General features: G+C 57.9%; 3 protein-coding genes across 9 annotated transcripts; 1 reads left to right on the forward strand and 2 right to left on the reverse strand.

Moving 5' to 3' along the window:
* Positions 1-596: 596 nt before the first annotated feature.
* On the reverse strand, positions 597-5,203 carry LOC114055309 (mitochondrial chaperone BCS1). 2 transcript variants are annotated; one of them, XM_027879279.1, is made up of 8 exons: positions 5,147-5,203; positions 4,009-4,385; positions 3,618-3,757; positions 3,308-3,502; positions 3,030-3,093; positions 2,495-2,664; positions 1,958-2,075; positions 597-1,258 (listed from the first exon to the last, which is right to left on the reverse strand). In XM_027879279.1, the coding sequence occupies exons 2-8, from the start codon at positions 4,326-4,328 to the stop codon at positions 1,006-1,008; spliced, it is 1,260 nt and encodes a 419-aa protein (XP_027735080.1). In that variant the 5' UTR covers positions 4,329-4,385; positions 5,147-5,203; the 3' UTR covers positions 597-1,005. The 2 variants fall into 2 exon arrangements, with proteins under 2 accessions (XP_027735080.1, XP_027735090.1); XM_027879289.1 differs by lacking the exon at positions 5,147-5,203 and adding an exon at positions 4,968-5,122.
* Positions 5,204-5,208: 5 nt separating this feature from the next.
* On the forward strand, positions 5,209-16,014 carry ZNF142 (zinc finger protein 142). Of its 3 annotated transcripts, none has more exons than XM_027879127.1 (9): positions 5,209-5,327; positions 5,791-6,118; positions 6,718-7,356; positions 7,606-7,866; positions 8,350-9,162; positions 9,417-9,594; positions 10,772-14,003; positions 14,901-15,006; positions 15,393-16,014. In XM_027879127.1, the coding sequence occupies exons 2-9, from the start codon at positions 5,836-5,838 to the stop codon at positions 15,908-15,910; spliced, it is 6,030 nt and encodes a 2,009-aa protein (XP_027734928.1). In that variant the 5' UTR covers positions 5,209-5,327; positions 5,791-5,835; the 3' UTR covers positions 15,911-16,014. The 3 variants fall into 3 exon arrangements, with proteins under 3 accessions (XP_027734928.1, XP_027734937.1, XP_027734945.1); XM_027879136.1 differs by having other exon boundaries at positions 5,211-5,327; positions 7,603-7,689; XM_027879144.1 differs by having other exon boundaries at positions 5,229-5,327; positions 7,603-7,866.
* Positions 16,015-16,111: 97 nt separating this feature from the next.
* Positions 16,112-27,152, reverse strand: PLCD4 (phospholipase C delta 4). 4 transcript variants are annotated; one of them, XM_027879234.1, is made up of 16 exons: positions 27,046-27,152; positions 23,522-23,571; positions 23,014-23,172; positions 22,371-22,561; positions 21,976-22,083; positions 21,194-21,425; positions 20,586-20,787; positions 20,128-20,272; positions 19,491-19,643; positions 19,003-19,143; positions 18,508-18,664; positions 17,911-18,027; positions 17,444-17,622; positions 17,150-17,279; positions 16,909-17,058; positions 16,112-16,781 (listed from the first exon to the last, which is right to left on the reverse strand). In XM_027879234.1, exons 1-16 carry the CDS (start codon positions 27,135-27,137, stop codon positions 16,675-16,677), a joined length of 2,313 nt encoding a protein of 770 aa, XP_027735035.1. In that variant the 5' UTR covers positions 27,138-27,152; the 3' UTR covers positions 16,112-16,674. The 4 variants fall into 4 exon arrangements, with proteins under 4 accessions (XP_027735035.1, XP_027735024.1, XP_027735043.1 ...); XM_027879223.1 differs by having other exon boundaries at positions 21,976-22,105; positions 22,333-22,561; XM_027879242.1 differs by lacking the exons at positions 23,522-23,571; positions 27,046-27,152 and adding an exon at positions 23,499-23,516 and having other exon boundaries at positions 21,976-22,105; positions 22,333-22,561.
* Between the last annotated feature and the right edge of the window lie 39 nt (positions 27,153-27,191).

Consider the following 27,191-nt stretch of genomic DNA (forward strand, 5'->3'; position numbering starts at 1 on the left):
ATTTGTGTAAGTCTGAGCTTGCACCAAAGCAGCACCTGTTTGCACCAAAATCCATCCAGGTGCTATTGCTTGGGCCCCTTTGTATTTCCATGTGCTCTTGATTGTGCCCTTGGCCCCAGAGGGCAGAGCCAAGAGGAGGGCTGAGCAGTTTGAGTTTGGCCTGCAACCACCTCTCACAGCCCTGCTAAGGTGATGCAGCCCCCCAAAACTGAACACATGAGCACAGGACTGGCTCAGGCGAAACTGATTTAAAAGATTCTGAAAGAGGGACTGGGAGGGGAAAGCCCTTGGGAAGATACTCTCTGACTGACCTAAGCCTCTCATCTGCCCTCACATACCTCCAGGGCCCCACATCTCTGGCAGGAGGGACAGTCATGCCCACCAAGGAATGATATCCAAGCAGATCTGTGGCTTGGCATCACAGCTCATCAGGTCAGGAACAGTGGCACCAGCCTGGAGCCTGAGGGACGACCAGTCTCTTAGAACAGCTTTTTTTCTGAAACACTCTGGATTTGTAATACTGGCTGTGCCAGGCTCTGGTCAGGAGGACTCTGGACCAGCAGCTGGATAAGTGGGGCAACTATCACAAAAAGGGACCAGAGAGACAAGAGCCATATTGTGCACTTCACAGAGGATATTCACAAACCAGTGAGACTGCTGTCCTTTAAAAAAACAGCAGCTTTTAGCAGTGTAGCACCCCGATGTCCTGCCCCAAAGAAACCCACAAGGAAGAGGATTCATACCCAGGAGCCTTGGCAGCTTACAGAAATCCCAGCATGAGGCACACACTGGTGAGCAGGGCTGGTGCAGTAGCACACAAATCTGGGGAGCAGCAAGAGCCAATTCCCTCTCCCTGCTGCAAGGCCGGCAGCTCTGACTCTCCAAAACAAGGCATTGGAGGGGTAGAGGTGAACAGACACCTGGCCTGTGCATCTGGGCAGCTTCATGGCATCTCTGGGATGGTCATGTCTTTGTCCCAGTCCTCTCAGTGTAGCTGGCCCTGGGTCACAGCAGGATAGAGCCTATGTTTGAAATAGCTCCTTCAGGGTCCATCTTGTAGAGCATGAAGTGGCCCTGCACCTGGGCAGCGCTGATCTGTTTGGAGACAGCCAGCGCCTGCTCCGCAAATCGCTCGGCTGCAGCCAGGGGCTGCTCGGGGTAGAAGCGCTGGAACATGCAGGAAAGCTGCCAGCGGGAGCAATGGCCCACGTACTGCTTGAGATCCACACGGCCAGGACGCACCAGGGCTGGGTCCAACCTGTCAAGAGAACAGGGGAGCCTGAAAACCTGACCAAAGCGTCTCTGCAGGGTGGGTCCTGTAGGAAGCCCCCATCCACACTAGCACAGCCCATGTACTGTCTGCAAAGTGCCATGAACTGTGAGATGGTAAAGGGACAAATCAGGTTCCTCCCTGGGGAGATTGAGGGGGGAAATCAACCCAAAAGAAAGGAGAGAGCCAGGGAAGGGCTGGCTCTGGACAAGGACAAACAAGTCCTGTGAAACAGTTCTGCCCATCTCTGTCCCATAAGCAACCTCTGAACAACCCCCTAGGATAGCTCGGTCTGGAGTGAGCTAAGCCTGCCATGGCGCAGTGGCTGACCAGGTGCTGCAAGCCCAGGCTGCATCCCACCAACCCAGTGGGCTACACGTGGGGCCAGCGTTTCACTCACAGCATGGCCACAACCCCAAAACCTGCAGCTCCCCCATGCACAGGAAGCTGGTACCACTCCAGAAGGGAATAACCATATTCTGATCAGCAAGGAAGCATCTGAGGCTCCAGCAGAAGGAATCCTGGTTAACAATCGAGGAATTTGCATCCAAAAGGAGGATTTGGGAAACCTGAAGCACCAGTCTCCCTGCTGGAGGATTCAAAGCATATCAATCCATAAAGCCCAACAAAAGGGGGCAAGGTTCTCCTGTGCCACCCACCCTATTCCTTCCAGGGGGCAGTTCTGACCTGTCCACATAGTTGGTGGTCATGAAGACAATCCTGGCCTCTGTGGAGGCCACACCGTCCAGCGCATTGAGGAGGCCGCTGAAGGTCAGGCGCCCCATGCCTTGGTACGCAGCCGGGTCTAGGAACAGCAGAGTCTGAGATCACAAGCCTTCGGCCACTGACCCTGTGCAGGCTTGCAGGCCACCCTCCCATCACCTTACACCAAGTTCCCCACTCCCTCCCTGCTCCAAGGCTGACCCTCTGCCTGGCTGGTAGCACAGTCACCACCCCTGCCCACATGCACCCATGGGAACCCAAATAGAGAATGAGAGGGAAAGCCACCTTCTCCCTCATACTGAAAATAGCTAGGCAGGAGAAGGATCTTTGCCTGAGGACCCAAATTTCCCTTTATAGCCTAGAGAGGTCCTTGAGGCCATTAGAGATGCCCACTCCTGATCTCTGCTGGTGGAGCAGAGCAGCCCAGAGTCCAAACATTTCCCCTGTACAGCTGGCAAACATCCCTCCAGCTGCTGGCCCAGGAATGGGGGCAGTGCTCACTCTCAGCAGCCAGGTCCCGGCTGATGAAGGCAGCGTCCACATCTTCCAGCAGGATAATGCTCTGCTGCGGTGCCACGCTCAGGAGGTGGTTGAGGCGGTCATCAGAGAGGCTGTGGTCACTAAGGCTCAGCAGGCAGATACTGTACTCCAGCTCCCCGGCCAGGGCTGTGCTGGAAAGGACACAAACCACAGGGGTGAATCACAGTAGGAAAACACAGAGTCGAGGAAGAACCAGATCTTCCCAAACAGCAGCAGGGGAGAGGGCAGAAGTGTCTTTTCCCAGCAGGGATCAGATCTGAGGGGGGTGCAGGAGCCCCTGCTCAGCCTGCTGTGCAGCATTGTGCAAAGCAAGGGCACAAAGGGCTCATTACTCTGACCTGTCACGGCACCAGCAAAACACCAGGCACCACCCATGAGGCACAGCCCACTCCTGTTTCCAAACCCAAACTTATTCACACCTTTCCATCCGAGACTGCTGCGCCCCAGAGCAGGCAGCTGGTGGGAAAACTGCTGTTAGCCAGCTAACAACACTCACATGAAGCTGCTTTTCCCACAGCCAGGAGGACCGTACAGCAGGTAGCCTCTTCGGTAGGGGATTCCTAGGAAGACAGTGTTCTTTAAGGATAACCAGCTGGATTGCTCAGAGGTCCCTTCCCCCAGAGCCGCAGGGCTTTGCTGACTGAGCACACATAGAGGATACACCAAGGGAAGGTGAGCAGCAAGGAAAAATCTCTCCACAGCTGACTCCAGAGGGAACCACAAGCATCCTGCCCCACCCCACATGGTACAGAGGATACCACACAAGGACCTTGCCTCTGTCACTGTACCACTTGGAATTGTTGATGAACTCCTTCACATCCTGAACCAGCCTCTCTGACACGCCCTTCTCCAGCACCACAGAGCTGAGGGGCCGGCGGCGGCGGGGGAAGCCGAACTGCCGCCACTCTGCTCCCATGGCCGTGTACATGAGCGTCTTCCCCTCCTGCTGCTGCAGTGCCAGCTCCCGGGCTGAGGAGAGAGACAGAAAGGACAGCTGCCAGGGAAGAGGATCTCCCATGAAGCCCTAGACATCTCCAGGGAGTATACTGTTCCCAGCAGGACCCCACACAGTTCCCTCACAGACCTTCCTGGAGGATATTGAAGAAGATCTCCCGGTCGGTGCCCAGCGCAGTGAAGGTGACAGACTCCCAGGGGGTCCCTGTGTTCAGGTCAATCACCTGTGTCTCCCGGCTGCGCTCAATGCGAATCCACTTCCTGCGATACCTGGATGGGAAGACAGCGTTGGGGTGCAGGGATCCAGCACCACCCAGTTGTGCCCAGCCTGGCTCACCAATCAAGAACATTCATCTCAGGTAAGGAAATCACTTCACACTGCTGAGTACAGGCTCTTCTTGCTATTTCCTGCCCTACCCAGACCCAGGGAAGAGACAGGATCCTCTCCAGTCCCTCTACAGGCCCCCCAAGCTGCCAAAGTGAGGCTCAATCCCCACACTGGTTTCCCCTGCCCCCCTTACCAGATGAAATGGTTCCCAACGCTAGGAACAAAGTCAAACTTGGTGCTGACACGCCCACTCTCATGCTGCAGGTACGACGTCTCCACGCTGAGGTGCTGCGTGTGCTTGGCGTGATGGGAGACCCAGTTCAGCAGCCACTGGTAGCTCTTATCCTTGCTGGGCACCTCCAAGGTGATCATGTAGTGGCGCCTGAAAGCCACCAGCCCAAATTGGGCCCCTTTACGAGCCACTGCCAGGACCGTGCCCACCCCGACGAGGCCAAACCCAGCCCCGAAGTATGGGTTGTCCTTCAGGGCGAGGACAAAGTCAGAAAAGGGCATCGTGGGAGGTTAAGCAGCTCCTTTCCACAGCATCGTTTCTGTGCTCCACAAACAAACCTGTGTGGAAAGACTGAGTGGCAAGAAGGAACACAACAGATCGCCCGCAGTTCTCTGGCCTTTGTAGTGGCCACTTCTCAAGGTGAAAGGATGCCTGGCACATCTGGATCTCCCACGTGTGTGCTTATTACCAGGGGTTCAGAATGCTGCTGGCTGCAGGAACCCCCTCCCTCTCTGGGCCAGCCAGGCAGGTGGGGACCAGGAGCTGGAGGCTCTCCAGCAAGCACGGGAGCATGTGTTGCTTCCTCAGCCAAGGCAAGAAGCCCAGAGTTTTACAGGATTTTATTCTTTAAACAACCAGAGATCGTGAGCACTGCAATCATTTAAGGTTTATTGTTTGAAAAAGCTGAAGCGTGTCTCCAGGCCGAGCCGAGAGCCGGGTGGGAACGGGCACACGGCTGCGGTGGAAGCAGCACCTCCAAGTCTGGGTAACACCCGCACGCTCAGGGGGCCTGAAGCTTCTCCAGCTCCTTCAGCAGTTCTGTCAGGTACAGGGGACGAGGGGGAGCCTCCCCCGGCAGACACACAGACCCGCTCCACTCCCTCACGCAGCATTCCAGCTCCCTGAGCACAAGGTGTGACCTTCCTCCTTCCCGGGCGTCCCGTGGGCAGGGTCCCCCAGCCCCGCGGCAGGAACCCCACCTTCCCCTGCAGGAGACCCGAACCCGCACCGACCCTGCCCCGCAGCAGCAGCAGCAGCCCGGCCCGGCCGCGCCCCGCGGGAAGCCCACGCCACCCGCGGTCCCAGTCCCGCCGCTCACCTGCGTCCCTTCCGCCCGCTGCCGCTTCCGCCCGCGCCGCTTCCGCCCGCACCATAGAGCGGCACCGGGGGCCGGGCAGAGCGGCCGCGCCAGCGGCACAAAGAGCGGCGCTCCTGCCGCCCGGCGCCACCACCGAGATGTGCCGGGGCTGGGGGCCCCGGGGCGGCGGGGACAGCCCGGGGTGAGGGACCGGGGACAGCCCGGCGTGAAGGGATGGGGGGACCGGGGACATCCCGGCGTGAAGGGATGGCGGGGAGACCGGCTGGGGACAGCCCGGGGTGAGTTGCTCGCGGCTGGTGGGGCCCGGCCGGGCGGGACTCGCAGGGGGCACTCGCTGGCTGGAGACAGGACACAGCTCTGGGGGGTGGGCTCGGGCTCGGGGCTGGGCCCAGCGGGACCCAGGGAGCAACCCCTGGGTGTTGGGCTCGGGAAGAGGCCCCCAGGCATCTTTGGGGAGGGTACAGGTGTCCTTGCACTCCTATCTACTGGGGGTTGCCAGCGGCCCGCTGGAGGCACAGCAAAAAGGATCCAGCGTTGAGATCCCGGTCCATGCCCTGACTGGGGACTGGCACTGCAGGCTGCCCCCCAAAATCCTGTTGGGCCTCTGGGTTGTCTCTGTTTTAAAGCTCTTTCTTCTATTTCAGAGTGAGAGGCTGTCCTGGCCAGCACCAAGCCAGTGCCCCGGGGCAATGAGTGCAGCAGTGACTGTTTCTGAGGGTGCTAGCAGGGAGATGGAGGCCGTGTGTTCAGAGCTGCTCCTGCCCACACCAGGAGAGACAAGAGCTGTGGGAAGCCCTGGTGTGGCCAGCACCAGTCTGGCTGGGACACCCCCACTGACTGCCAGCCAGGACTTGCTGCTGGCAGAGGCATCAGTGCCTGGGGAAGGGGCTCACGCTGAAGGAAGCAATGTAGAAATATTCATCGAGACAGTGGCTGGCAACGTGACGCTGAGCAACACAGCCAGTGCCACAGGTATGGGGTGCAGGGAGGGCAGTGTGTGCCCAGTGACACTCAGCAGAGGGAGAGAAGTCTGGCCAGGGCCCCTATCCCTTCCAGCCAGCACCCTGGGGAGACCAGGTGCCCTCGTGTCTCTGATTTCATGTGCATCACCAGTCTGGTACCACCATTGAGTGCAGACTTGGCACAGGCTGGGGGTGTGGATGGGGAGAGTGGCTGTGGGAGTTGTGTGCTGGGTGAGGTGGTCAATCCAGGCTGTCAGTAGGGACCAGGTGGAGATCTCCACCTGGACTGGTACCCCCAGCATGCTTTCTCCGTGGGTCACATATAGGCACGTCCTACTGGGAAAAGGGCCAAGCCAGCCTCACATCTGTGCATGCCTCAAAGGTGCAAAAGGACAGACCTGGTCATTGTGGTCTCCTGGGTGGTGGTGTTCCCTTTCTTATGGGAGATGTCCTGGGATATCCTGGGCAGGGGGTGGGCCGTGGTTCCCAAAATGTAATTTGTGGCAACAGGGCTTTATCCTCCTTGTCCAGAGCTAGAACTGAACCACCAGTCCCACGCTCTGGGCCTGGTGAAAGCCCTAGCTAACACTTGCCCCTTGCTCTCTGTAGAAGTTCTGGTCAAAGTGGTGGAGCTCTACTTCTGCGAGAGGTGTGGCCGTAGCTTCCCAGAGGCCTCCCTACTGTCCCAGCACCAGTGCCTGCTGCTGGCCCCTCCTGGGCACCTGGAACTCCCTGGGGCGCTGCTGACTTCTGCCAGCAAGAGCCAGAGCAAGCCAGGGGGCTCAGAGCTGCCTGGAGCTGTTGCACAGGAAGGCTCTTCTCCCGAGCACCTGCTGTGCCCCATCTGCCAGGAGGTGTTCATGCAGCCTGCCCAGCTCAAGGAGCACTTCAAGACCCACCGTGCCCCACCAGGAGCCCTGCCCTGCCCGGAGAGGGGCTGCCACTTCACCACGGAGGACCGCAAGCAGCTGCGCAGTCACCTGCGCCACCTGCACGGGGCCTCGCCCGTGTCCTGCGCCTGCCGGGCCTGCCCGCTGCTCTTCCCCAGCCGCCCAGCTATGGAGCAGCACCACCGGACACACTTCCCCTTCCACTGTGGCCACTGTGACTTTGTCACAGCCAATGCCAAGCTCTTCTGGCAGCACAGGAAGGGCCACACCACAGAGGCCCCATCCAAGATGCCCGAAACAGGTGGCTCCTGCAGTTCAGACCCCCACGGCCTTGAGCAGTGCTGCGTCCTACCATCAGGTATGGCTGGGTGGGGCGTTGGGGGCTGTGGGTATTGCAGCGTCTGACTGTGTCCATGCATCCTAGTTAAAACTGGGAGGAGTGGGGGGACAAGGTTGGAGTGCTGGGAACCCTGCATTCTTTCATCCCTGCACAGCACAGTTTGTGGCCCCATCTCAGCCAGGAGGTTTTCCTGTGTGGGGGTGGTGGGGACAGGGTGGTCCCTCTTTCCTTCAGCATGATGATCGCTGTCGTTCCCCACTGAAGCAGCAGCAGAAGGGCAGGAGGAGGCAGGAAATTGTCACCCTGACTGGGAAGCCAGCACAGCAGAAGCCAGGCCAGCAAACCCTGCAGGTACCAAGGACAATGCCTTGAAGGGGCAGAAAGCATCAGCTAGAGAAGAAGACTCGGACAGCGATGGGGATGAGTCACAGGAGGAGGACGGCGAGAGCCCCTGTGAAGCCGAGGCCAAAGAGGATGGGAAGGCAGCTCCTGAGAAAGCCAGAGTGCCACGGGCACACCACTTCAAAGGTGGGATGCAGGGCCCTACCAGGAGCTGCTCAGGCTTTATGTTGTGAACAAGCAGCACAGCTTTGGGGCTGGTGTGGAAATGTGGGTCAGGCTCATGGGGCCTGGGGGTCCTGTGCCATCCAGTAACCCCACATCTCCTGCATGTACCAGTGCACTGTTCCCTTGACGTCTACCCAAGCAAATCTGTCCCTTTTTTTTCCTGTTCACACCCACTGTCAGGTTTAGGCAAAGGTCTGCCTGCATTTGGGGATCAGGGGCACGTGGACAGGCCTGATGTCGGCTGTGCTTTGCCAGCATTGAGCTGGAAAGAGCTCACCGGGAAGTGTGCTGGTGGCTTGGCATGGTGACAGTCCCTCCAAGAAGGTGGCTGCCTTGCAACTGCATGTGTGTAAGCCCTCACCCTAGCACAGCTGGATCAGGAATAGAACATCTGCCTGTGCTCTCCATCTTTCCCTGATTGCTCCCCCTCCTCTGCTCTTCCAGGGGATGTTGCAGAGGGCTCCGAGTACCTCTACAAAACCCACATGTGCCCTGAATGCAAGCGCTGCTTCAAGAAGCGGACACACCTTGTGGAGCACCTCCACCTGCACTTTCCCGACCCCAGCCTGCAGTGCCCCAACTGCCACAAGTACTTCACCAGCAAGAGCAAGCTGAAAATCCACATGATGCGGGAGACGGGCGAGAAGACCCATCGCTGCCCGCTCTGCCACTACAGCTCAGTGGAGAAGAACGCCCTCAACCGCCATATGGCCAGCATGCACGAGGACATCTCCAACTTCTACTCTGATGTTTACTCTTGCCCTGTCTGCGAAGAGAAGTTTCGGCTCAGCCAGGCACTCAAAGAACACCTGAAGACTCACAAAGCTGAACCCAAGAGGCTGACCTGCTTCCAGGGAGGCTGCGACTACTATGCGGAGGACCGGAAGGAGTTTGTCCGTCACCTCAAGGATGCTCATGGCATCAAGGCAGTGGAGTGCAAATACCACGCTTGCTCACTGCTCTTTGGCACGGCTGAGGCCATGGAGGCTCACCGGAAAACCCACTACGCCTTCCACTGCCAGCAGTGCGACTTCATCTGCTCCAACAAGCACATTTTCCGCAAGCATAAGAAGCAGGGGCACCCGGGCAGCGAGCAGCTCCAGTGCAGCTTCTGCCCCTACGCCACTTTTAACCCTGTGGAGTTTCACGATCATGTGGGCAAGATGCACGCCAACGAGAAGATCCACAAGTGCACCGAGTGTGCCTTCGCCACCGCGCACAAGCGGGTGCTCATCCGGCACATGCTGTTGCACACTGGTGGGTGTCCACTGTGGGGGTCCCAAGAGCCAAGCTGAGATGGGGGTGGTGTCCCTGTCCTGGCTCTGGGTGGGCAGGGAGGACTGGGTCAGGGCTTCTGGGTGCCACCACTGGCTCTGCCATCCCAATGTCTCCTGACTGAAGTTGTGGCATTTCCGTCCCCTTCTGTCACCCCCAGCTCCCGCTGAGCTGGTTTCCCCACCATATTGCTTTATCTGGCTGTTATGCTGAAGGTGTTCATGTGTTGCATATAGGAGAGAAACCTCACAAGTGTGAGCTCTGCGACTTCACTTGCCGGGATGTGAGCTACCTGTCCAAGCACATGCTGACCCACTCCAACGACAAGAACTTCATGTGCACTGAGTGTGGGTACATCACCAAGTGGAAGCACTACCTGAATGTCCACATGCGCAAGCACACCGGAGATCTCCGGTAAGACCCACTGTTCCACTGCACTGTCAGCTTAGTCAGGGGTCCCCAAATCCTGCTCCTGTTACCATAAATCAGCAAATAAGAGACCTCTAAGACTCAATTTGTGAGCATTAGGAGGCAAGTATTCCTTTATTGTCAGCACTGGATGCACACTAGGATAGCTGCTCTTAAGCGTGTGTGTGCCCTGCTCTTGCTCAGTGTAGCTAATATTTACTTACAGTTTTACATACTCATCAAATGTCTTACATATTCACTGCTTTTCTCAGAAAGTCTATGCATATATTAATCAGCTCTAAGAAGTTCTTCGGAACTCCTCATTTAGTTACTAGGGGTCTTCTGCTGGTCTCTCTGGGGGTTATTTGAAGCGTGAATTTCACTAGAACTTGTCCATTGAGCATGCACATTTATAGCTGTTAATAGAGTGCCTTTGTTCAGTATCTCTTATCAAAAATTAGATATTTATGTTACAACTACTCTGGTTGAAAGCATTTGGAAGCTTGCTTATTTTGCAGCTACCCTGAGAGAAGCTTTGATTGTAAAGGCCCATGGAAAATTACCAAACAACGGAAAATTACTACTCTCACTCCAGGGGCCTGCTTCTCCAGGCTACATTTTGTGCCAGACTCTCTCATGCCTGGTATAGCCTGCTCTGTCTGGAACATAAGAAATTTGGGCTTTGAGCTTGCACGTTGTCGCCAGCATGGTGCTGTGGAAGCAAAGCTATTTTTGGTGTCTCCATGCCACTGAGGAGATGTATTACTGCAGGTTCAGCTCTGCACTTGGGTTCATGGGCTCTGCTGATGTTTGTGGGCCAAGGCCCAACTGAGCATGTTCAGGACTGCCAAATTGTCAACTCCTTTGGGTCTAACTTGCCTCCAGGGATGCTGGAAGTGCTGTTAGTATAACACACTTGTGGGGATGACACAGTCACTGTATGGAATACTCGGGGAATCTTATCTCCCATCCCCAAGCTGGGGGTGTAAAGCACCAGTAGTGCCAAGGGCTGCAGCAGGGAGGAATTACCTGTGGTAAGAGCTGCCAAAGGTCAGATCTGGCAAACCCAACAATACTCCTTCCCTGTCATTCTGGGGTGGGGAGGGAGAGGTCATCGTGCCTGATGGAGCTCAGCCTGTCCCAGCTCCTCATGCTGTCTGACCAATTCTACTTGTCCCCACAGGTACCAGTGCAACCAGTGCTCATACCGCTGTCACCGTGCTGACCAGCTGAGCAGCCACAAGCTGCGGCACCAGGGCAAAAGTCTGATCTGCGAGGTGTGCGGCTTCGCCTGCAAGCGCAAGTATGAGCTGCAGAAGCATATGCAGGCAAAACACTCGCAGAACTACCAGGTGCCCATCTTCCAGTGCCAGTACTGCACCTACCAGACTAAGTACAAGCAGGCGCTGCTGAACCATGAGAACTGCAAGCACACCAAGCAGAAGGAGTTTCGCTGTGCCCTCTGTTCGTACTGCACCTTCAGTAACACCAGCCTCTTCTTCCACAAGCGTAAGATTCATGGCTACATTCCCGGTGACAAGGACTGGCTGGAAAACTATGCCAGCAAGGAGCTGGAGATCAGCTCATCTGAGGCACTCTTCAGCTACGAGCTCGGCACAGCCTTGCATGTGGATGCCAATTCCACCCTTGCTGGAAAGGAGCCGTGGGCAAGGGCGAAGCCATCCCAGCTGGAGTCCCAGGGAGAAGAGGGCTACCAGCAAGTGTTTGTGGTGCCTCTCCTTGGGCAGGATCCCACTCCACAAGAGAGCAGTGGTGAGGCAGAGAGAGGTGTGAGCGAGGGCGAGCAAAGCTGTCCGACTGCTGGCAATGTCGTGGGAGATGACTGTGTGCAAGGAGACACTGCCACAGACTCATCTGAGCTCACTGTTTCTGAGGATGTGGCAGAAAGCTGCACCTTGCACTTGGAAGCATTGAATGTCTCATCTGACCCCCTCCTGGAGCACTTGACTGGAGAAGTTTGTGTGACACAGCCAGAGAGCGTGGAAATGCTGTCCTGCAAGGAGCCTCCCGCAGCCTTTGAGATGCTGGGTTCCCGGGATGACCTTGTCTTGCAGAACAGTGGCAACACACTCGAAGAAATACCAGACTTTGAAGGAGAGGAGGCAGATGTACAGGAAGATGATGTGGTGAGACTGAAGCACAGTGTAGTGGCAGGAGACAGCCAGGGAAAAGATACTCTAAGGCAGGCAATGGACCACCTTGCGAGGTCATGCTCAGACCACCACAAGCTGGTGGCAGATACCGAGGTGAGAGAGACCAGCCAAGCCAAGCTGCCAGAGGCCTGGCTCAGTGTGCTGAAGACACCTGAGCAAGGCCACCCACCTGTCCCTGAGGATGTGGTCGCCTCAAGTGGCAATGCCAGGGGTGGCTCAGAGTCCATGCTGAAGGCTCTTAGGAAGCAGGACAAGGAGCAGGCAGAGACACTGGTGCTGGAGGGCAGGGTGCAGATGCTGGTGGTGCAGTCGGAGAGCCAGGTCTTTAAGTGTGAGAAGTGCTCTTACATCACACGGAAGGAGAAGTCCATGTCCCTGCACTCCAAAGCCAGCTGCCAGAGGCGCCGGGCCCCGCTCACGTGCCACAAGTGCGGCGCCAGCTTTAAGCAGCAACGAGGGCTCAACACTCACCTCCTCAAGAAGTGCCCTGTTCTCCTGAAGAATAACAAGATCCTCAGACCAGCCAGCCAGGAGCCACCTGGATTGTGCCAATCTGCTGACCAGCCTGGTGATAATGGTACAGAAACAGGAGAGAGTGAGAAGGGGCCCTCAGAGGAGTCCGGACACGCTGAGAGCCCTTGGGAAGCTGAACTGCTGCCTGATAAAACGCCGACAGAAGGCAGTCCTTTGCCTGGAGAACAGGCATCAGGCTGTCTTGCCTCTGAGAAATCCTTGCCGGTTGAAAGCACAGAGGTGGCAGAAGAGCCTCCCCAGCAAGGGGATGGGCCTGAGCCATGTGGAGCTGCTGGTCCATCCCAGCCTGGGAAACCCTTAGAGAAATACCGGCTGGAGGGAGGGAAGCTGCACTGCAACGCCTGTTCCTTCGTGTGCTCCCGTGTCTCCACCATCACCTCCCACGTGGAGGATGGCTGCCGGAACCTGGAGCAGTTCTGGTGCTCCCTGTGTCCTGAGGCCTTCCGCTCCCAGCGGGCCCTCAAAAACCACTGTGCTGAGAAGCACATGCATCCCAAGGAGGACAGATCCCAAAGCACTGAGCTTCCCGAGGGGGACCCAGCCAGTGTTGAGACAGGCCAGCCCAATAAGCTCCCATTGGATGTGGGCCCCCCAAAAGCCACCCCACCCAAGAGGAGGCGTTTCTCCTGCCCCACTTGCTCTTTCACCTGCCACCAGGAACGGGCCATGAAGACGCACAAGAAGAGGGGCTGCGTGACCCTGGGCGAGTTCCGCTGTGCCTCCTGCCCTTTCACTTCCAAGGTGGCCAAAGCCCTGCGGCTGCACCGCAAGCTGCACCGCAAGCACTACAGCAAGCGGCCGCAGCTGCAGTGCCGCCAGTGCGAGTTCACCTGCAAGCAGGCCCGCTGCCTATGGCAGCATGTCCGCATCAAGCACGAGGGCGTGAAGCCGCACAAGTGCCGCTACTGCGAGTTCAGCACCACGCGGCGCTACCGCCTGGAGGCCCACCAGTCCCTGCACACCGGCGTGGGGCGCATCGCCTGCGGCATCTGCAGCCAGACCTTTGGCACCAACTCCAAGCTGCGCATCCACCGCCTGCGGGTGCACGAGAAGACACCCACCCACTTCTGCCCGCTCTGCGACTACAGCAGCTACCTGCAGAATGACATCACGCGCCACGTCAACAGCTGCCACCACGGCGAGCTCAACTTCGCCTGCTCCCGCTGTGAGGCTCGCTTCAGCTCCGAGACGGCCCTCAAGCAGCATGTCCTGCGGCGGCACGAGGAGAAGGCGTCCTATGGCTGCCCACGCTGTGGCTTTGTGTGTCACAGCGAGGCCACGCTCAAATGCCACGTGCAGAAGCAGCACCCGCACCTCGAGTGCAGCACTTGCAAGGAGACTTTTGCCAGCCGGGAGGCACTGGAGGAGCACAAGACGCAGCATTTCAGCCACCGCTGTGAGCTGTGCAGCTTTGCAGCCAAGGAGCGGCAGCAGCTGGTGCGGCATTACATGGAGAGCCACGAGCCAGCCACCCCCCAGGACAAACCCCTGCACTGCCCCTTCTGCGACTTCGCCTGCTGCCACCAGCTTGTCTTTGACCAGCACATGAAGGGCCACGGGGGCACCCGTGTGTACAAGTGCTCAGACTGTGAATACACCACCAAGAACAGGCAGAAGATCACGTGGCACATCCGCATCCACACGGGTGAGAAGCCCTACAAGTGCCACCTCTGTAAATATGCCTGCGCCGACCCCTCCCGTCTCAAGGTGAGCTCTGATTGGAAATATATCCTACTGTATCTATGTGGCTAGAGGGGCATCCAAACATGGGGATTTGGGGAAGAAGTTACCAAGGGGAGATTTTATCCTCTACCCTCTTTAGTGGCTCACACAATAGTAAGAGGCAAGTGGATAAATCTTGTATACAAAAATGTTTCTTCCCTGCTGTTACAGTTTAAGGAGAAGGGGGATTTGTAACAAAGCAAGAAGGCAGGCAGCTGTCCTTGTTCACTCCTTTTCCTGCTGATATCTCTTTGTCTTTCTCCGGCTGGATCCTTGCACCACTGGAAGCCAAGTTTGGCTGCTTGCTGGCTTCAGCTTGCTCTGTGATGACAGTTAGACATGGTGCAGTGAAATCTCAGCTTCCTTGCAAGCAGACCATGACCCTGCCATCATTGCTATATATGATTAGCATCCTGATGCATGGTAAAGGGCCTTCTCTAGAACAGGAGGGCCAGGCATGGGGTAATGGGGGGAAAATGGTCTGATTTTGCTAAAAGAAATACTGACTTTTTAATGGTCAGGCTGAGCTGGAACCCCCTGGGGCTATCTAGGTGAGGCTGTCCAATGTACTCAGCTCAGGGCTAGCTCACTTGAGTTGGGTTTTAACTCAGACTTTGTCTTAAATACCAAACTGGGGAGCAAAGCCTGTGCCGTCCACAGGCTGGGACAGAGCAGTTCAGCAGTACAAGCATCTCATTCCAGTCTTGCTGTGGATCACCTTTGGCAATAGCCTGACAGGCAAGCCCACAGCCCTCCTTGCCCCGCACAGCTGGAGATGCCAGAGCTGTCTTTGAGCCCTTCACTGGCATCCCAGAACCCTACACATTCCCAGGGCAGGGGATGTGGTCTCATCCTGACCCCACCCTCCTGCCCTGTGCCCAGTATCACATGCGGATCCACAAGGAGGAGCGGAAATATCTCTGCCCTGACTGCGGCTACAAGTGCAAGTGGGTGAACCAGCTCAAGTACCACATGACAAAGCACACAGGTGAGTGCTGCTAATGGGGACAGGCCATCGAGCACCAGGGAAGGTGTTGGGCCTACAGGGACCCCAGCTCCCTGCTTCTTTTGCTACCAGTGGCCCACCTGGAGGCAGGGGAGGCCTCCCAGCATTTGGAGGGCAGCACATTCTCCTATGCCAGTGGGTTGGGGACAGTGTCCTCGGGTGGGAGGGAAGTGCAGGGTTGAGGTAGTGCAGGCCCCGGTCACGATTTGGTGCCTTGGAAAGGGGGCCATCTTGATGTGCCTACTGACACAATGGGGTGTAGGGCAAAGTCCCTGGGAACTGATGCTGTGTTACAAGGAGAGTGAGACCCGTGGAATGGAGAGCACTGTGCCCCCATTCCGGTGCCATCCCTTTCCCTGTTGCCACAGGCCTGAAGCCATACCGCTGCGACGAGTGCGAGTACTGCACCAACCGTGCAGATGCCCTGCGTGTGCACAAGGAGACACGGCACCAGGAGGCCCGTTCCTTCATCTGTGAACAGTGTGGCAAGGCCTTCAAGACCCGCTTCCTCCTCAAGACCCACCTGAAGAAGCACAGTGAGGAGAAGCCCTATGTCTGCAATGCCTGCGGGCGGGCTTTCCGCTGGGCAGCCGGCCTGCGCCACCACTACCTGACCCACACCAACGAGCACCCCTTCTTCTGCCGCTACTGCCCCTACAAGGCCAAGCAGAAGTTCCAGGTCATCAAACACATCCAGCGGCATCACCCTGAGCACGGGGCTGTTGACCCAAGCCAGGGGGTGGGAAAGGACCCCAGCACACACACTGTCCACCTTCATGCTGTGCAGAGGGAAACTCAGGCCAAAGGGCCGCCCGGGACAGAGCAGGAAGGAGGATGCCCTGTGGAGAAGGATGGCACATCTCAGGCTGAGTCCCGACTGCTTTAAGGCGCTGGTGGCACAGGCCTGCTGCAGAGATGTATGTGTGTGTATAGGCATATATGTATATGGGTTGTAAAATATGTGACTGTATAAAAGGAATCACTCAGCTCCTTTTAATACTGTTTCTTGGGGCTGTTTGGAACTCTGTATGAACGGTGGGCTGGGTGCCCACAGAGGAAGACCACAAGCACAAGCCCAGCTCCCTGTGTCTCCCCAGCACCACTGCACCCAGACCCGAGCCTGTCTGTCACTGAACAATTTATTAGGTTGTTTACTGAGAAAGGACGGGTAAGGGTTAATTTGGGGCTGTAGGGGTCAGAGGCTGTAATGGGGCTCTGCAGGGTCAGGGGGCAGTGAGGACCAGCTCCTCTCCCAGCTCTACCCAGTGGGGTTTGCTTGGCTCCAGCCTTGCTCCCCTGCCTGGGAGGGGACCAGCCCCTGCAGCAGAGCTGGGCCATGCACCATCTCTCCTCCTCCCCATGGCCAAGCTGTGACCTTAGGCCAGGGCAGGGTGCCCAGGGGGATGCAGGGAGCTGCACCAACATAGACCTCATGCTCAGGCATGGGGGACAGCATCCCAAACCTGGAAAGGGCAGGACAGTGCTTTTTCCCAGTCCTCGGAGGCTACTGCAAAGGGGATCACAGCAGCAACAACAACACAGGGTTGACACAAAACAGCTCAACAAGAGGGCGAGGTGGTTGGCTCTGCGGCCCCAGCCACTCAGGGCCGCCTGTATGGCTTCCATCCAGGTGCTGCTCACCCCATGAGCTCAGTCCTGCTCAGGGCCAGGTGGCTCGGTGATGCGGATATGGACAAAGAGCGAAGAGGGTGGGATGCTGGTGCCATCCTTGGAGAGGAGATGGATGTGGCGGTATCCTGCAGGGGGTACAGCAAGGCTTTGGCTGACTGCAACCACATACCCCTCTCTAGCACCCAACTGAGCCCCAGACACACTTACAGGGCTGGGCTGGGCCCCCAAAACCACTGGACAGCAGCCACTCACCAGGTTTGATGTTGGCAAAGGCTAGGGTGAACTGGCCCACGAAATCATTCCTGGAAGTCTTGTCATAGTCCTCCACCACGAAGCGGACCAGGGCCAGCTCAGGCACATGGAGCTGGAATTGTAGCGTCTCATCCCAGCGGGGGTTAAACCCTAGGAAAGGAGAGTGGGTGCTGGGAGGGTGAGGGAGGGCGGGGAATGTGCCTGGGCACAGCAGGGTCTCTGGTACCACTGTGGGGCTCACCATTGTTCTCAATGTACTTTGTCTCCTGGTGCGCCTGGTCCGCAGGGATGCCATGGATCTCCACGCGCACAAATGGGTCGATGATGTCCTTGCTGTTGGCCACTTTGGGCAGCTGCTGCCCGCTGATCACCTGCAGGAAGGGGCATGGACCCCATGAGCTGGGGAGCAGCCAAACCAATCTGTTGTGAGGCTACTCGGCTCTAGCACACTGCCCAACAGTCCCCATCTGTCTGTGACTGACAGAGCCCCAGGACACTGTCACAGCTTCCCTGGGGTCTGTCCTCAGCCCTGTACCTGGATCGTCAGGGTGATGGGGCCAGGGCCCTCCCGGCTGCTGGGGTCACTGGGGTTGAAGAGAGTCTCCTCATCCCTCATGAAGGGTGGTTTGAGCACGTAGCCACAGCGTCCGTTCTGGCTGAAGAGCCCATCACACAGGTCCATCTCCATGCCAGCTGTCTGGAAGTTCAGGGCCACTGTGGGGAGGTGGCAGGGAAGAGGGTTCAGAGTAGTTGGAGACACCATGCCCTGCCTGGAGCCGAGAACCATCCTGTCCCCATAGCCAGAGAGATGCGAGACTCCACGGGGGTATAAGGCACCAATGCCTGGATACCCCCAGGCTCCCCAGAGCAGAGCAAGAGCTGGCAGACAGATCTGGCTCCAGCTGGAGTTGTAGTTGGCACTAACACAGGTGTTAATGGTGGCATTTGGCACAGGACTTGCAGCATCTCCCCAGCCCACAGCCCTTATGCCCCCAGCCATACCAATCTGGCACCCCACGTTCCACATCTCTTGGGGGTTGTAGTTGGAGGAGTCGGTCCGCATCCCACTGGGGTAGATGCGTGTCAGCTGCCAGGCATTGTGGCAGACAAATTCATTTCCTAGGGATAGAGCATGAGGGCTACTCGTGAGGTCATTCTCTGGCCTGCACAGCCACCCACCACATGTGCTGCCCATCTATCTGTCCTTCCATTCATCACCCATTTATCTGCTTCATCCATTCATACTTTCATTCATCCTTTTATCCATCTAACCACTCATCCCCTCATCTATCTGGCCAGCCACCCACCCACCCACCCACCTACCCACCAAATTCTAATCCCTCTCCTCTCTCAGGAATCCAGGTCCTGCCTTGTTTTCTAAGCCAATAGGCTTAGAAATAATAATTAGCCAATACCCGCCCCCCACCCCGCTCCATGACTTACCAGAGCCAAAACCCACAGTACAGCCCAACTGGACCCCCTTTCCCCCAGATAGGGAGGGAACCCTGGTGTCTGGAAGTTTTAGCTCTACACCTGAGGAAGCCACCTACCCCCTCCACCCTATCCCAGTCCCCCAGTGCCACTGCCCCTTTGTCTCACCTGCATCCCGGATGAGCTTCCTGGCCTTGGCCTCAGAGAGGGAAGAGATCTCAGAGGGCCGAGAATGGCTGCGGGCCTCTTGGAAGCCCCGGAACGACACATTCTTGCAGTAGATGACACAGTCAGATAACGCTTGTGCCAGCGTCTCCTTGTCCTTCTGCAAGGCAGAGCTGTGTTGGGTGCTGGAAGCATCATCCAGCACTCACCCAGGCCTGGGCTGTAGAGCCAGGACAGACAAGAGCAGCTGGGGGTGTACTGGGAGGTGGCAGTATCCTCACCCATGAGCAGCTTTCCTGCCAGGAAAGGAGCAATGAGGGGACCCCCAACATGGTGCCACCACAGCAGAGAAGTGGCTGGCATGGCCAGAGGCAGAAAAGACTGTTCCCCCTGACTGTTGATGTCTCTGCAGTCTCTGTCTCTCCTCCAAGCATCAGAATTTCACTACAGCCCAAAGCCATGGCCAGCGGCTCAGCACTCCCAGCCCAGGCCACCCACCTTTGCCCTCCGCCTCTCCTCCTCTGCCTCTGCCCCGTTGTCATCATCAGACACATCGGGCACCTCGTCCCCTGGCCCGTCCAGCATGTCCTCCAGCCGCCCAATCTTCTTGCCCTTCAGCAGGATCTTGTGCTTCAGTTCCTGTGGGATTGGGGATAGAGAGGCACTTTGGGGGGTGCCCAGCTCCTCCATGAGGTTTGTTTTCCCTCGGATCCTGCACTGCTGGGGGCCAGCACTACCAGTTCCCTTTGGCACCCAGGAGGGGATGGGGTAGGAGGGTTCTACTCTTCTGTCTGACTCTGCAGGTCATGGGGAAACAACTCTGGGGACACCTTTGGCACCTCTGTGAACACAGGGTCCTCATGTGCTCCCGTGGAGCAGGATGATGATGGAACAGAGGTGGCCTGTTCTCTGAACAGCAGAACCACCTTCTCACTCCACTGCCAGGCAGGACAGCGATGCCCAGCACAGCTGTGCTCTATCCCTACCTCTGGGGATGGCAGATGGCTGGGGACGCGCCCATCAATGGTGGTGGTGAGGAGCTGTTCCCCCAGGATGTCCTTGAGCTGCTGTGCCAGGACTTCCTGCTGCTCCATGCTGCAGTGGTTCTCCAGGGACAGGATCACCGGGTAGTCCGAGACCTGGGGAACAACATGCACAGCTGGAGATCATCATTGTTGGGGCTGGGGGGCTCTCACAAGGGCTTTCTCCGAGCATCACCAATGCCAAGATGGAGCTCCTTGTGTCTTCCTGTTTCCTGCCCCAAGACCTTCTTACCCCTCCAATTCCCCATTACTCCCCACATCCCATCTCACTTCCACATCCCCGAGGCCCCATCTCACCCCTACACCCCCAACAGACCACGTCTGCATGAGCCCCCATCCCCTGGCACAGCACAGCACAGGCTGTAAGTCAGACACCCCGTGCTGTCACCTGGAAAGTGACACAGCCACCCACCCTCCTCTCCCGCAGAGTGAACAGTCCTGCTGCAGCACCAGCTGTGTGAACCACAGCACCCGTCCCCCTCCAGGGACCCGTCATTACCCCGTGGGACAATCACAGCCACACCCCCGCTCACACCAAGGGCCACCCACAACCCCCAGCACCTGGGGAAGGGTGCCTTACCTTGAAGGCGTACTTCCCCAGGGTGCTCACCACCTCCCGGAAGGGGATCTTGGAGGTGAAGGTGTGGCCGTGGTACACCATGGGCTCCCCATTCGGCCCGTCCCAGCAATCCACCTCCAGGCACCGGCAGCCCCGTTTCAGAGCCCTGGGGGTGGGTTGTCACCCCTGGGACCCCGCACATGGCCAGGGCACCAGTCCTCTGCCCTCCCCTCTGCCCATGAGTGTCACCACTATAGGGACCAGGGGACACCCATCCAGGATGCGGATGCTGCTGCATGCAGGGCAGGTAGAGCTGGGCTCAGTGTTCCCCTTGCTGAGCACTATATGGCATGGCCAGAGGAGAGGTTCACCACAGAGGAGCAAAGGAGCTTCTGGGTTTGCTCCATATTTGCTGCCCAGGGCACAGCACTGGGACAGGAAAGCACTGAAGGGCAGCTGGAAGGGAGCAGCCCCTTTACCTGATGTAGCCCTCAATGCTGCTCTGGCCCCGCAGCTGATCCTCTATCAGGTAGGTGTTGTGGGAGGAGGAGATGAAGTAGTGGCAGAGTGGCTGGTTCATGTCCTGCCACAACACCCGGTGCTGGGGGTTGAAGATGGAGCCCTCCGGAGAGCAGAGGTACATGAGGAACCCATCAGCACTCAGCACATGGCGAGCCCGGGCTGCAGGGCAGAGGGGGAGGCTCAGTGACAACCAGGGACATGGAAGAGACAGGATGAGGTAAACGGGACTGCTGGTGGCTCCTGGGATCCCCAACCTGGTCAGCACAGCTGCTGCCAGAGGCTGGGTCACAGGAAAAGGTGATGCAGGGCAGTAACCTTGGAAAGCTGGGCAGTGGACCCCAAAGCTGGAGCTTGCACTGTGGCTGGTCAACCGTCTACACCAAAATGGTCCAGGAATGGACCAAATAAAGTGGAACTGCACCCAGATCTCACACCATGGTGAGTCTTCCCCCTGTGTCCTCCTGCAGCAGGATGGGGCTGGGAGTGTTCCTGCCATGGGACTGTGAGTCTCAGACCTCTCCCTGCCCTTGTGCAGAGCATAGCCAATGTCAGAGCCAGATCTCACCTGTCTCCGATGGTTCATACTTGTCAATGAGCTCCATGGCCATCTCCTCTGTGCCCTCGTCCTCCAGCTGCTCCTGCCGCAGGAAATCCACTAGCTCCAGCAGTGTCAGCTTCTTTCCATCCTCAGAGAATTCCTGGAAGAGGCTCAGCACCTCCTCACGCTGCGTGAGAGCCTTGTAGAAGAGCACAAACTCCTCCCCTTCCAGTGTCCCGGACTCTGACTTATCAGCATCCTGCAAGGGAGCTCCCTCAGCACCCAAATGGGGCAAAATGGGGTGTCTTGGCCACCCAAGGTACTGTGGGGGATTCTCCCAATCAGAGGGCAGACTCCACACCAGTGGCAGTGGCAGGCATCGATCAATGGATGGATGGGGAGATGGAGGGATGGTTGGGTGGACTGATAGGCTGATGGGTCCATACATTGGTCCATGGACAAACAGGTGGAAGGAGGGAGGGGGGAGGGAGGGAATAAAAAATCAGACAGGTGGTTCACTGGGTAGACAGATAAGCAGCTGGATGGACAAATGAATGGGAGGAAGAGCTGTCTTGTCTGGTTGATTTAACAGAAAAATGAACAAGTGCATGTTTGTGCAGGTAAACAGGTAGTTGGGTGAACAAATGGACGGGTAGTTGGGTGGATGGATGGATGGATGGATGGATGGATGGATGGATGGATGGATGGATGGATGGATGGATGGACAAAAGAAAGTGACCATAGCCTTTAGCAAGGAGGTGTTGTGCAGCTTGTTCCAGCCCCTCCAGGCTCTCAGGGGCAGTGTTTACCTGGAAGAGGCGCAGGGCATGATCCTCATTCATGTCCACGTTCATCATCTTGAGGAGATGCTGTACCTCCTTGAAGTTCATGCGCCCATCCTTATTCTTGTCAGCTTTTTGGAACCAGTCACGAATCCACGTGAGAGAAACCAGGGCAAATGTTAAGGGAAAGGACCTTGGCTATAAGAGATGGAGCTGGGAAGCATCAGAGGGCCTCTTTTCCTTTTTCTGTGCCCTGCACTGATGCAGACTCAGAACAGCTACACACGTGCTGGAACAAGGCTGGAGATGCAGGGCCTGGGGAATGATCTGCAGTGGGGGAATGACTGGGTGGGGTAGGCAGAGTGATGCTTGCAGGAAGGATATTGGTCTATCTTCTCCCTTTGGTCCATGGTGGTGGCCACCTCGATGAGCTGACGCAGGCCTTGGACCCAGCACTGCGCCTCCTCAGCCGAGCCAGCGATGAGGTCCAGGTTGCCGCGACGGCCGTAGAAGACAATGGTGAAGCAGCGCTCAGGGGGGAACTCCTCGGCCAGGCTCTGCAGCACCTCCGACTGGTGCCCTTCCCGCACCGTCTCCACATCGCTGATGGAGACTGGGGCAGAGGGAGGGGACGCCTGTCTGTAGGGGACAAGGACCACAGGGCAAGGGGCACTCCCCACAGACATCTATTCTTCCAGCTGTCCTTTCTTCCACTCATCCATTCATTCATCTACCCACTGAGCTACTCATCCATCCATTAACCATTGAGCTATCCAGTCAGCCACATCCATCAGCCCCTCTGTTTGCCTACTCCTGCGCTGGCATTCCAGAGGTTCCACTTGTATCAGCTGCAATTTCTACTCATCCCTGTTGACCCATTAGTCCTGCTGGAGGCAGGATGTTTCAGGGAGAGGTGTGGGTGAGAAGAGACCACATATGCATGCATAGCCTTTCTTGAATGCCCCAGCACTCTTAGCAAGCATGGCTTCAAGAATCTCCATACCTTCACATTCCTATAAACACTACCAATGGCCCTGCGGCCAACACACAGGAGCCAGTACTCACAGGCAGACTCAGTTTTGCCTGTCCTCTTGGACTGGTACCAGATGGTCATGCAGTCATCCTGTAGCTTGAAGAAACGCTGCTTCTTCCAGCTCTTGGACTTGACTTTGCGCATCAGGGTCCCTTGCTGCATCTGCTCCAGCGTGTCTGTGAGTTGGATGCCTGGGGGCAGCACGAGCTGCATCACTAAGAGTGGGGCTATCCAGGCACTGTGCCCTGGTATCTTGCTTCATCTTGCCTCTGGAACCCCACGTGGTCCCTCAATCTGTGAGGGAGGAGGAGTGGACCCCAAACAAACTCCTTTCACTACAAGATGGGCAGAAGGTAGTTCCCCAGTAATCTTTCCCATCCACCCTTGGCATTGCCAAGCCCAAATCCCAATGGCCATGGTGGGGTAGGTGTGCTCCTGCGCATAGCAAGGTATGCTCAACGCAGAGGGCAGATTTGCCCTGGCATAAGTATGGATGGCCCAATGCCCTGCCCTGCACCTCATCTCCACCGCAGCACTCACGGGCGTTGCACAGCAGCGATGCCATGGCTCTGCCTTCTCCACGCTGACAGCTGCTGAGGAGGGAAGAGAGAAGGTGGCTGGGGGGAGCAGGGCCAGTGCTCCACACTGTGCCCAGGTCCCGCCGAGTGGGGTCCAGCCGTACCCATATGTGTGCAAGGTGGGTGTTGCCCCTGCCCGTGTGTGAGCGCACCTGCACCTGTCTCCTGCTGGGTCATTGCCTTCCTTAAGTGTCGGGTTCACCCCGCCATACTCATGAAATATTAATCTCTGTTACCGGGAAGCCGGAGCTCAAAAGGTGTTGGTGGAAAACAGAAAAACTTGTGAGAGCTGACGCTCCACAGCCCAGCAGGTACCAGAGCCCTACTGCTCCCAGATCACTGCTCCCAGGGAAGAAGTGGCCCCTAGAGCCAGGAAAAACTGCTCTAGGGGTGCCCAAGAACAGCCCCCACCACCTAGGACATGACCCCAACCAGCAGATTTGAAAGTAAGGGAGAGGCACAGCTGTAATAGCAAGGAAGGGGGCACAGAGGAATGACCCTCAGCTCCTGCAGCCTCTACTCCCCATGAACACCAGCACCCTGGGCTGTGACTGCACCCACAGCTGTACAGGGAGCACACTGCAGTGAGTGGAACTATAAATACCGTGGGACAATAAGGCTTTGATTAAGCTGTTGATACTTTAATTAGACTGACAAATTGCTGGATGTGCCTGACACCCAGGTGCTGGAGTTGGGCCCTCGAGGAGTGGATGCTGCAGCTAGTGAGCTGGGATTTGGGTGCAAGAGGGGACCCATGGGTCCCTGAGGGCAAGGGCTCTGTGCAAGGGTGCAGGGGTGGCAGCCGTGGCCCAGGCTCCTGACTCAGCACAGGCACCAGCGGTGTAGGGCTGGGAATAGCTGGTGCCGTCAGTCTGCAGGCAGCTGCCAAGCCCAGCTGCCAGATCCTTGTGGGCTCCGGGGCCAGATAGCAGCCATCCCCTGATCAGTGTGGGGACAGCAGAGCAAATCCCCAGCACAGTGCTGGCCAGGGCCGAGGCCCCACTCCTGGGGGACACATTAGCCGTGGGGCTGGCAGTGGCAGTTTGGCTGTCACCATGGCACATGGGGACTGTCTGTCCACACTCTTGGGGACCTCAGATGTTGCTGGAGACATGAAGCAGCTGGGGTGCCATCCCAGCTGCCTCCCAGCAGTGCCCAGTGCTGGGGCTGTGTGTGCCCAGCACTGGCCTTTCTGGAAGGGCTTAGACGGCAAGGACTTGCTGCAGTGCCCACATTCCCCCCATCCGATGTGCCAGGGGGCACTGACCCAGGACTTGGAGTGCCTGCACCCACAGATGGGGGGCTGGCATCATGCTCCTCTTGTGCCCTGCAGAATAGGTGCCCTGACGCTGGCTAGCACAGCTCCAGGAGTGCCCCACACCCAGCCCTACCCCACCATGCTCTCAGCCTCTGCACCCCATGGCCTGTAGGGAACCGGGGGGGACAACCTCGGTCACCCATCTGCCTGCACCCTCCTGTCTCCTGGTAGCACCCAGCCCAGCACAGCCACCTTTGTAGGGCCTCAGCTCCAGCTGCCTACCTGCTCTGCAGCCTCTGTGCTGCAACAGGTGAGGGAGAGGGGTATGTTTTGGGGAAGCTGGGGTGGAGGGAGAGACACTGAGGCTGGAGAAGCAGGGAGAGCTGCTGGACTTGAACAGAGATGGGCTCGGTGCCACCACGTCTGTCCTCTTTGCACATGCATGTCTGCAAGGTGGCAGCGTGCAAGAGAGCAGCTTGCAGCCCTCAGGCCCATAACCATGCAGAGAGTTTGGAGATAAACTGCTTTTATCCTCTTATCCCTTCCAGGCTCCTGGCACAGTGTAAGCATGCCCAGTCCCAATCAGGGAGCAGTGCCTTCCCCACATGTGCAGCAAAGAAGTGATGAATCCTTCTAGCATAAGGAATGTGGATGCAAGGACACAACTGTTCTGCTCTCTCCCATTGTGTGAGGGATGCCCCAAGCCCAGCATAGCCTGGCCTCATGCAGGCCCCCTTGCCCCAGTCTGAGTTATGCTATCAAGCCAAGCGGGACGGGAGCCAGGGTACGGAGAAACCCAACCCGAGAGTTTCCTGCAGGGCAGCTGCCTGCTGCCAGAAACAGCCCCAGCTACCCCAGCACCCGCTGAGCCACCGCAGCTTTTCTCCTGCTGGTGACAGGCCCTAGCGGAGCTGGAGGAACAGTGGGTCTGAGTGCTCCCCCCGCCACTCCAGTGCGGAGCCCCCTGGCAGAATTAAATTGTCCCCCTGGCCACCATAGGACTGGCTGTGCAAGAGCAGGGAGGAATGCCCTCTCGCTTTGGGCACCCCCCACACCTTGCTGCCCCAGTGTGCCCACAGACTGCCCGTGTTCCGAGGCTTTGCTCAGCCCACCCGCTCCAGGACGCGCCACAGCACAGAGGCACGGAGTCTGACCGACGCAGAGGGACCAGCCGGCAGCTGACGGGTCAGAGGGGGTGGGAGGCGAGAGGGGGGATTGACCAGGGTCTCTGGGGTGGGGCAGCAAACCCCAGGGGATTCAGGACTCAGGGGGACAAATGACACTTTAAAGCAAACAAACAAACAAACAAAACCGCTCGCGCTTCTCCTGCCACCCCGCGCCACCTCAAGCGTGCAGCCGTTTCTGGGGCAGCGCAGCCCGAGCCAGGGGGTCCCAGAGTCTGGGGGTCGCAGCCCCTACCCAGAGTCCCCTCCCTCCGCAGGACTCCCACACGGAGGACCGGGCGCCCAACCCCGTACCCGCTCTCCAGTGCCGCGCCGCTCCGCTCCGCCGGTGCTTCACCGCCGGTGGCCGCACGGTGCCGGGGCTGCCCGGGCTGCCCGCCCCTTGGCAGAGCCTGGGCGGTGAGTCCGCTCCCGGCCCCCCGCCCCCGCGGGACGCCCCCAGCCCCCGCACGCCCCGCAGCCGCCGCCTCTCAAGGTCGCTTCGGATTAAGGTCATACCGCTCCCGAGGCGGACGGAGGGGGGGGGCAGCGGGTAAAGAAGGCAATAGCGTGGCCGGCAGGGGCGGGAGCACCCTGCAGTGCCCGCCGTCTGAGGTCGAGCCTCCATTCCCATCCTCCGACACAGGCTGTCCGTTCCCAGACCCTCTTGCACCCAGCATAGCCCGATCTCCCCCTCCACGGCGCGCCCTCACGCTGTCCCTGTCCTTTCCAGGACACGATGGTCCCCGGGCGCTCCCGGAACCCTCCTGCTGGGAGGGATGCAGGACTCAAACAGCTAGGCGTAGTCTGAGCATCCCGGGGCAAAAATCCCCATGGGGATACAAGCTGGGGCAGCTGCGGGACGGGGCGGGAAGAGTTGAAGGCAAGGGGTGCAGGGCAGAGACTAAACTTTCGGGTAGGCAGTGCTGCAACAGTCGCGGACCCTGGGTAAGTAGTAGCACTTGCAAACACGGTGCAGGAAGGAGCGAGTGCTCTCTCCCTGGCAGTTTCACTGGCCTCCTGCAGAACTAAACAGCATCCCCTCCCTACAACCCTCCACATTACCTGCTCCAAGAGAGATGGGGTGCTACGGGGATGTAGTCAGCTCTCACTGGGAAAGGTCCCTCTTCCCAACTCACACCCCCCAGCTGGCACATCCCCCCTCTTCCTCCCACCTGCAATAAATCCCTGCTCATCACTTGCCCTCCCTG

The sequence above is a fragment of the Empidonax traillii genome, unplaced genomic scaffold (genome assembly GCF_003031625.1).
Source record: "Empidonax traillii isolate 1590-97213 ecotype Southwest subspecies unplaced genomic scaffold, ASM303162v1 scaffold5:size3517227, whole genome shotgun sequence".
In the NCBI taxonomy this organism is placed as follows: domain Eukaryota; kingdom Metazoa; phylum Chordata; class Aves; order Passeriformes; family Tyrannidae; genus Empidonax; species Empidonax traillii.

What these genes read in the sequence shown, in the direction of transcription:
- LOC114055309 (XM_027879279.1), bottom strand. Translation starts at nt 4,328, where the DNA reads ATGCCCTTTTCTGACTTTGTCCTCGCCCTGAAGGACAACCCATACTTC. An exon ending in CTTCAATATCCTCCAGGAAG is followed by an intron (nt 3,503 to 3,617) that starts GTCTGTGAGGGA and finishes CTCTCTCCTCAG; the next exon opens with CCCGGGAGCTGGCACTGCAG. An exon ending in TGTGGGAAAAGCAGCTTCAT is followed by an intron (nt 2,665 to 3,029) that starts GTGAGTGTTGTT and finishes TGTCCTTTCCAG; the next exon opens with CACAGCCCTGGCCGGGGAGC.
- ZNF142 (XM_027879144.1), top strand. Translation starts at nt 5,836, where the DNA reads ATGAGTGCAGCAGTGACTGTTTCTGAGGGTGCTAGCAGGGAGATGGAG. An exon ending in GTGCTGCGTCCTACCATCAG is followed by an intron (nt 7,357 to 7,602) that starts GTATGGCTGGGT and finishes TCCCCACTGAAG; the next exon opens with CAGCAGCAGAAGGGCAGGAG. An exon ending in ACGGGCACACCACTTCAAAG is followed by an intron (nt 7,867 to 8,349) that starts GTGGGATGCAGG and finishes CTGCTCTTCCAG; the next exon opens with GGGATGTTGCAGAGGGCTCC.
- PLCD4 (XM_027879223.1), bottom strand. Translation starts at nt 27,137, where the DNA reads ATGTGCCAGCTGGGGGGTGTGAGTTGGGAAGAGGGACCTTTCCCAGTG. An exon ending in ATGCCCTGCGCCTCTTCCAG is followed by an intron (nt 21,426 to 21,975) that starts GTAAACACTGCC and finishes GCTCCCTTGCAG; the next exon opens with GATGCTGATAAGTCAGAGTC. An exon ending in AGGAGAGGCGGAGGGCAAAG is followed by an intron (nt 18,665 to 19,002) that starts GTGGGTGGCCTG and finishes TCTGCCTTGCAG; the next exon opens with AAGGACAAGGAGACGCTGGC.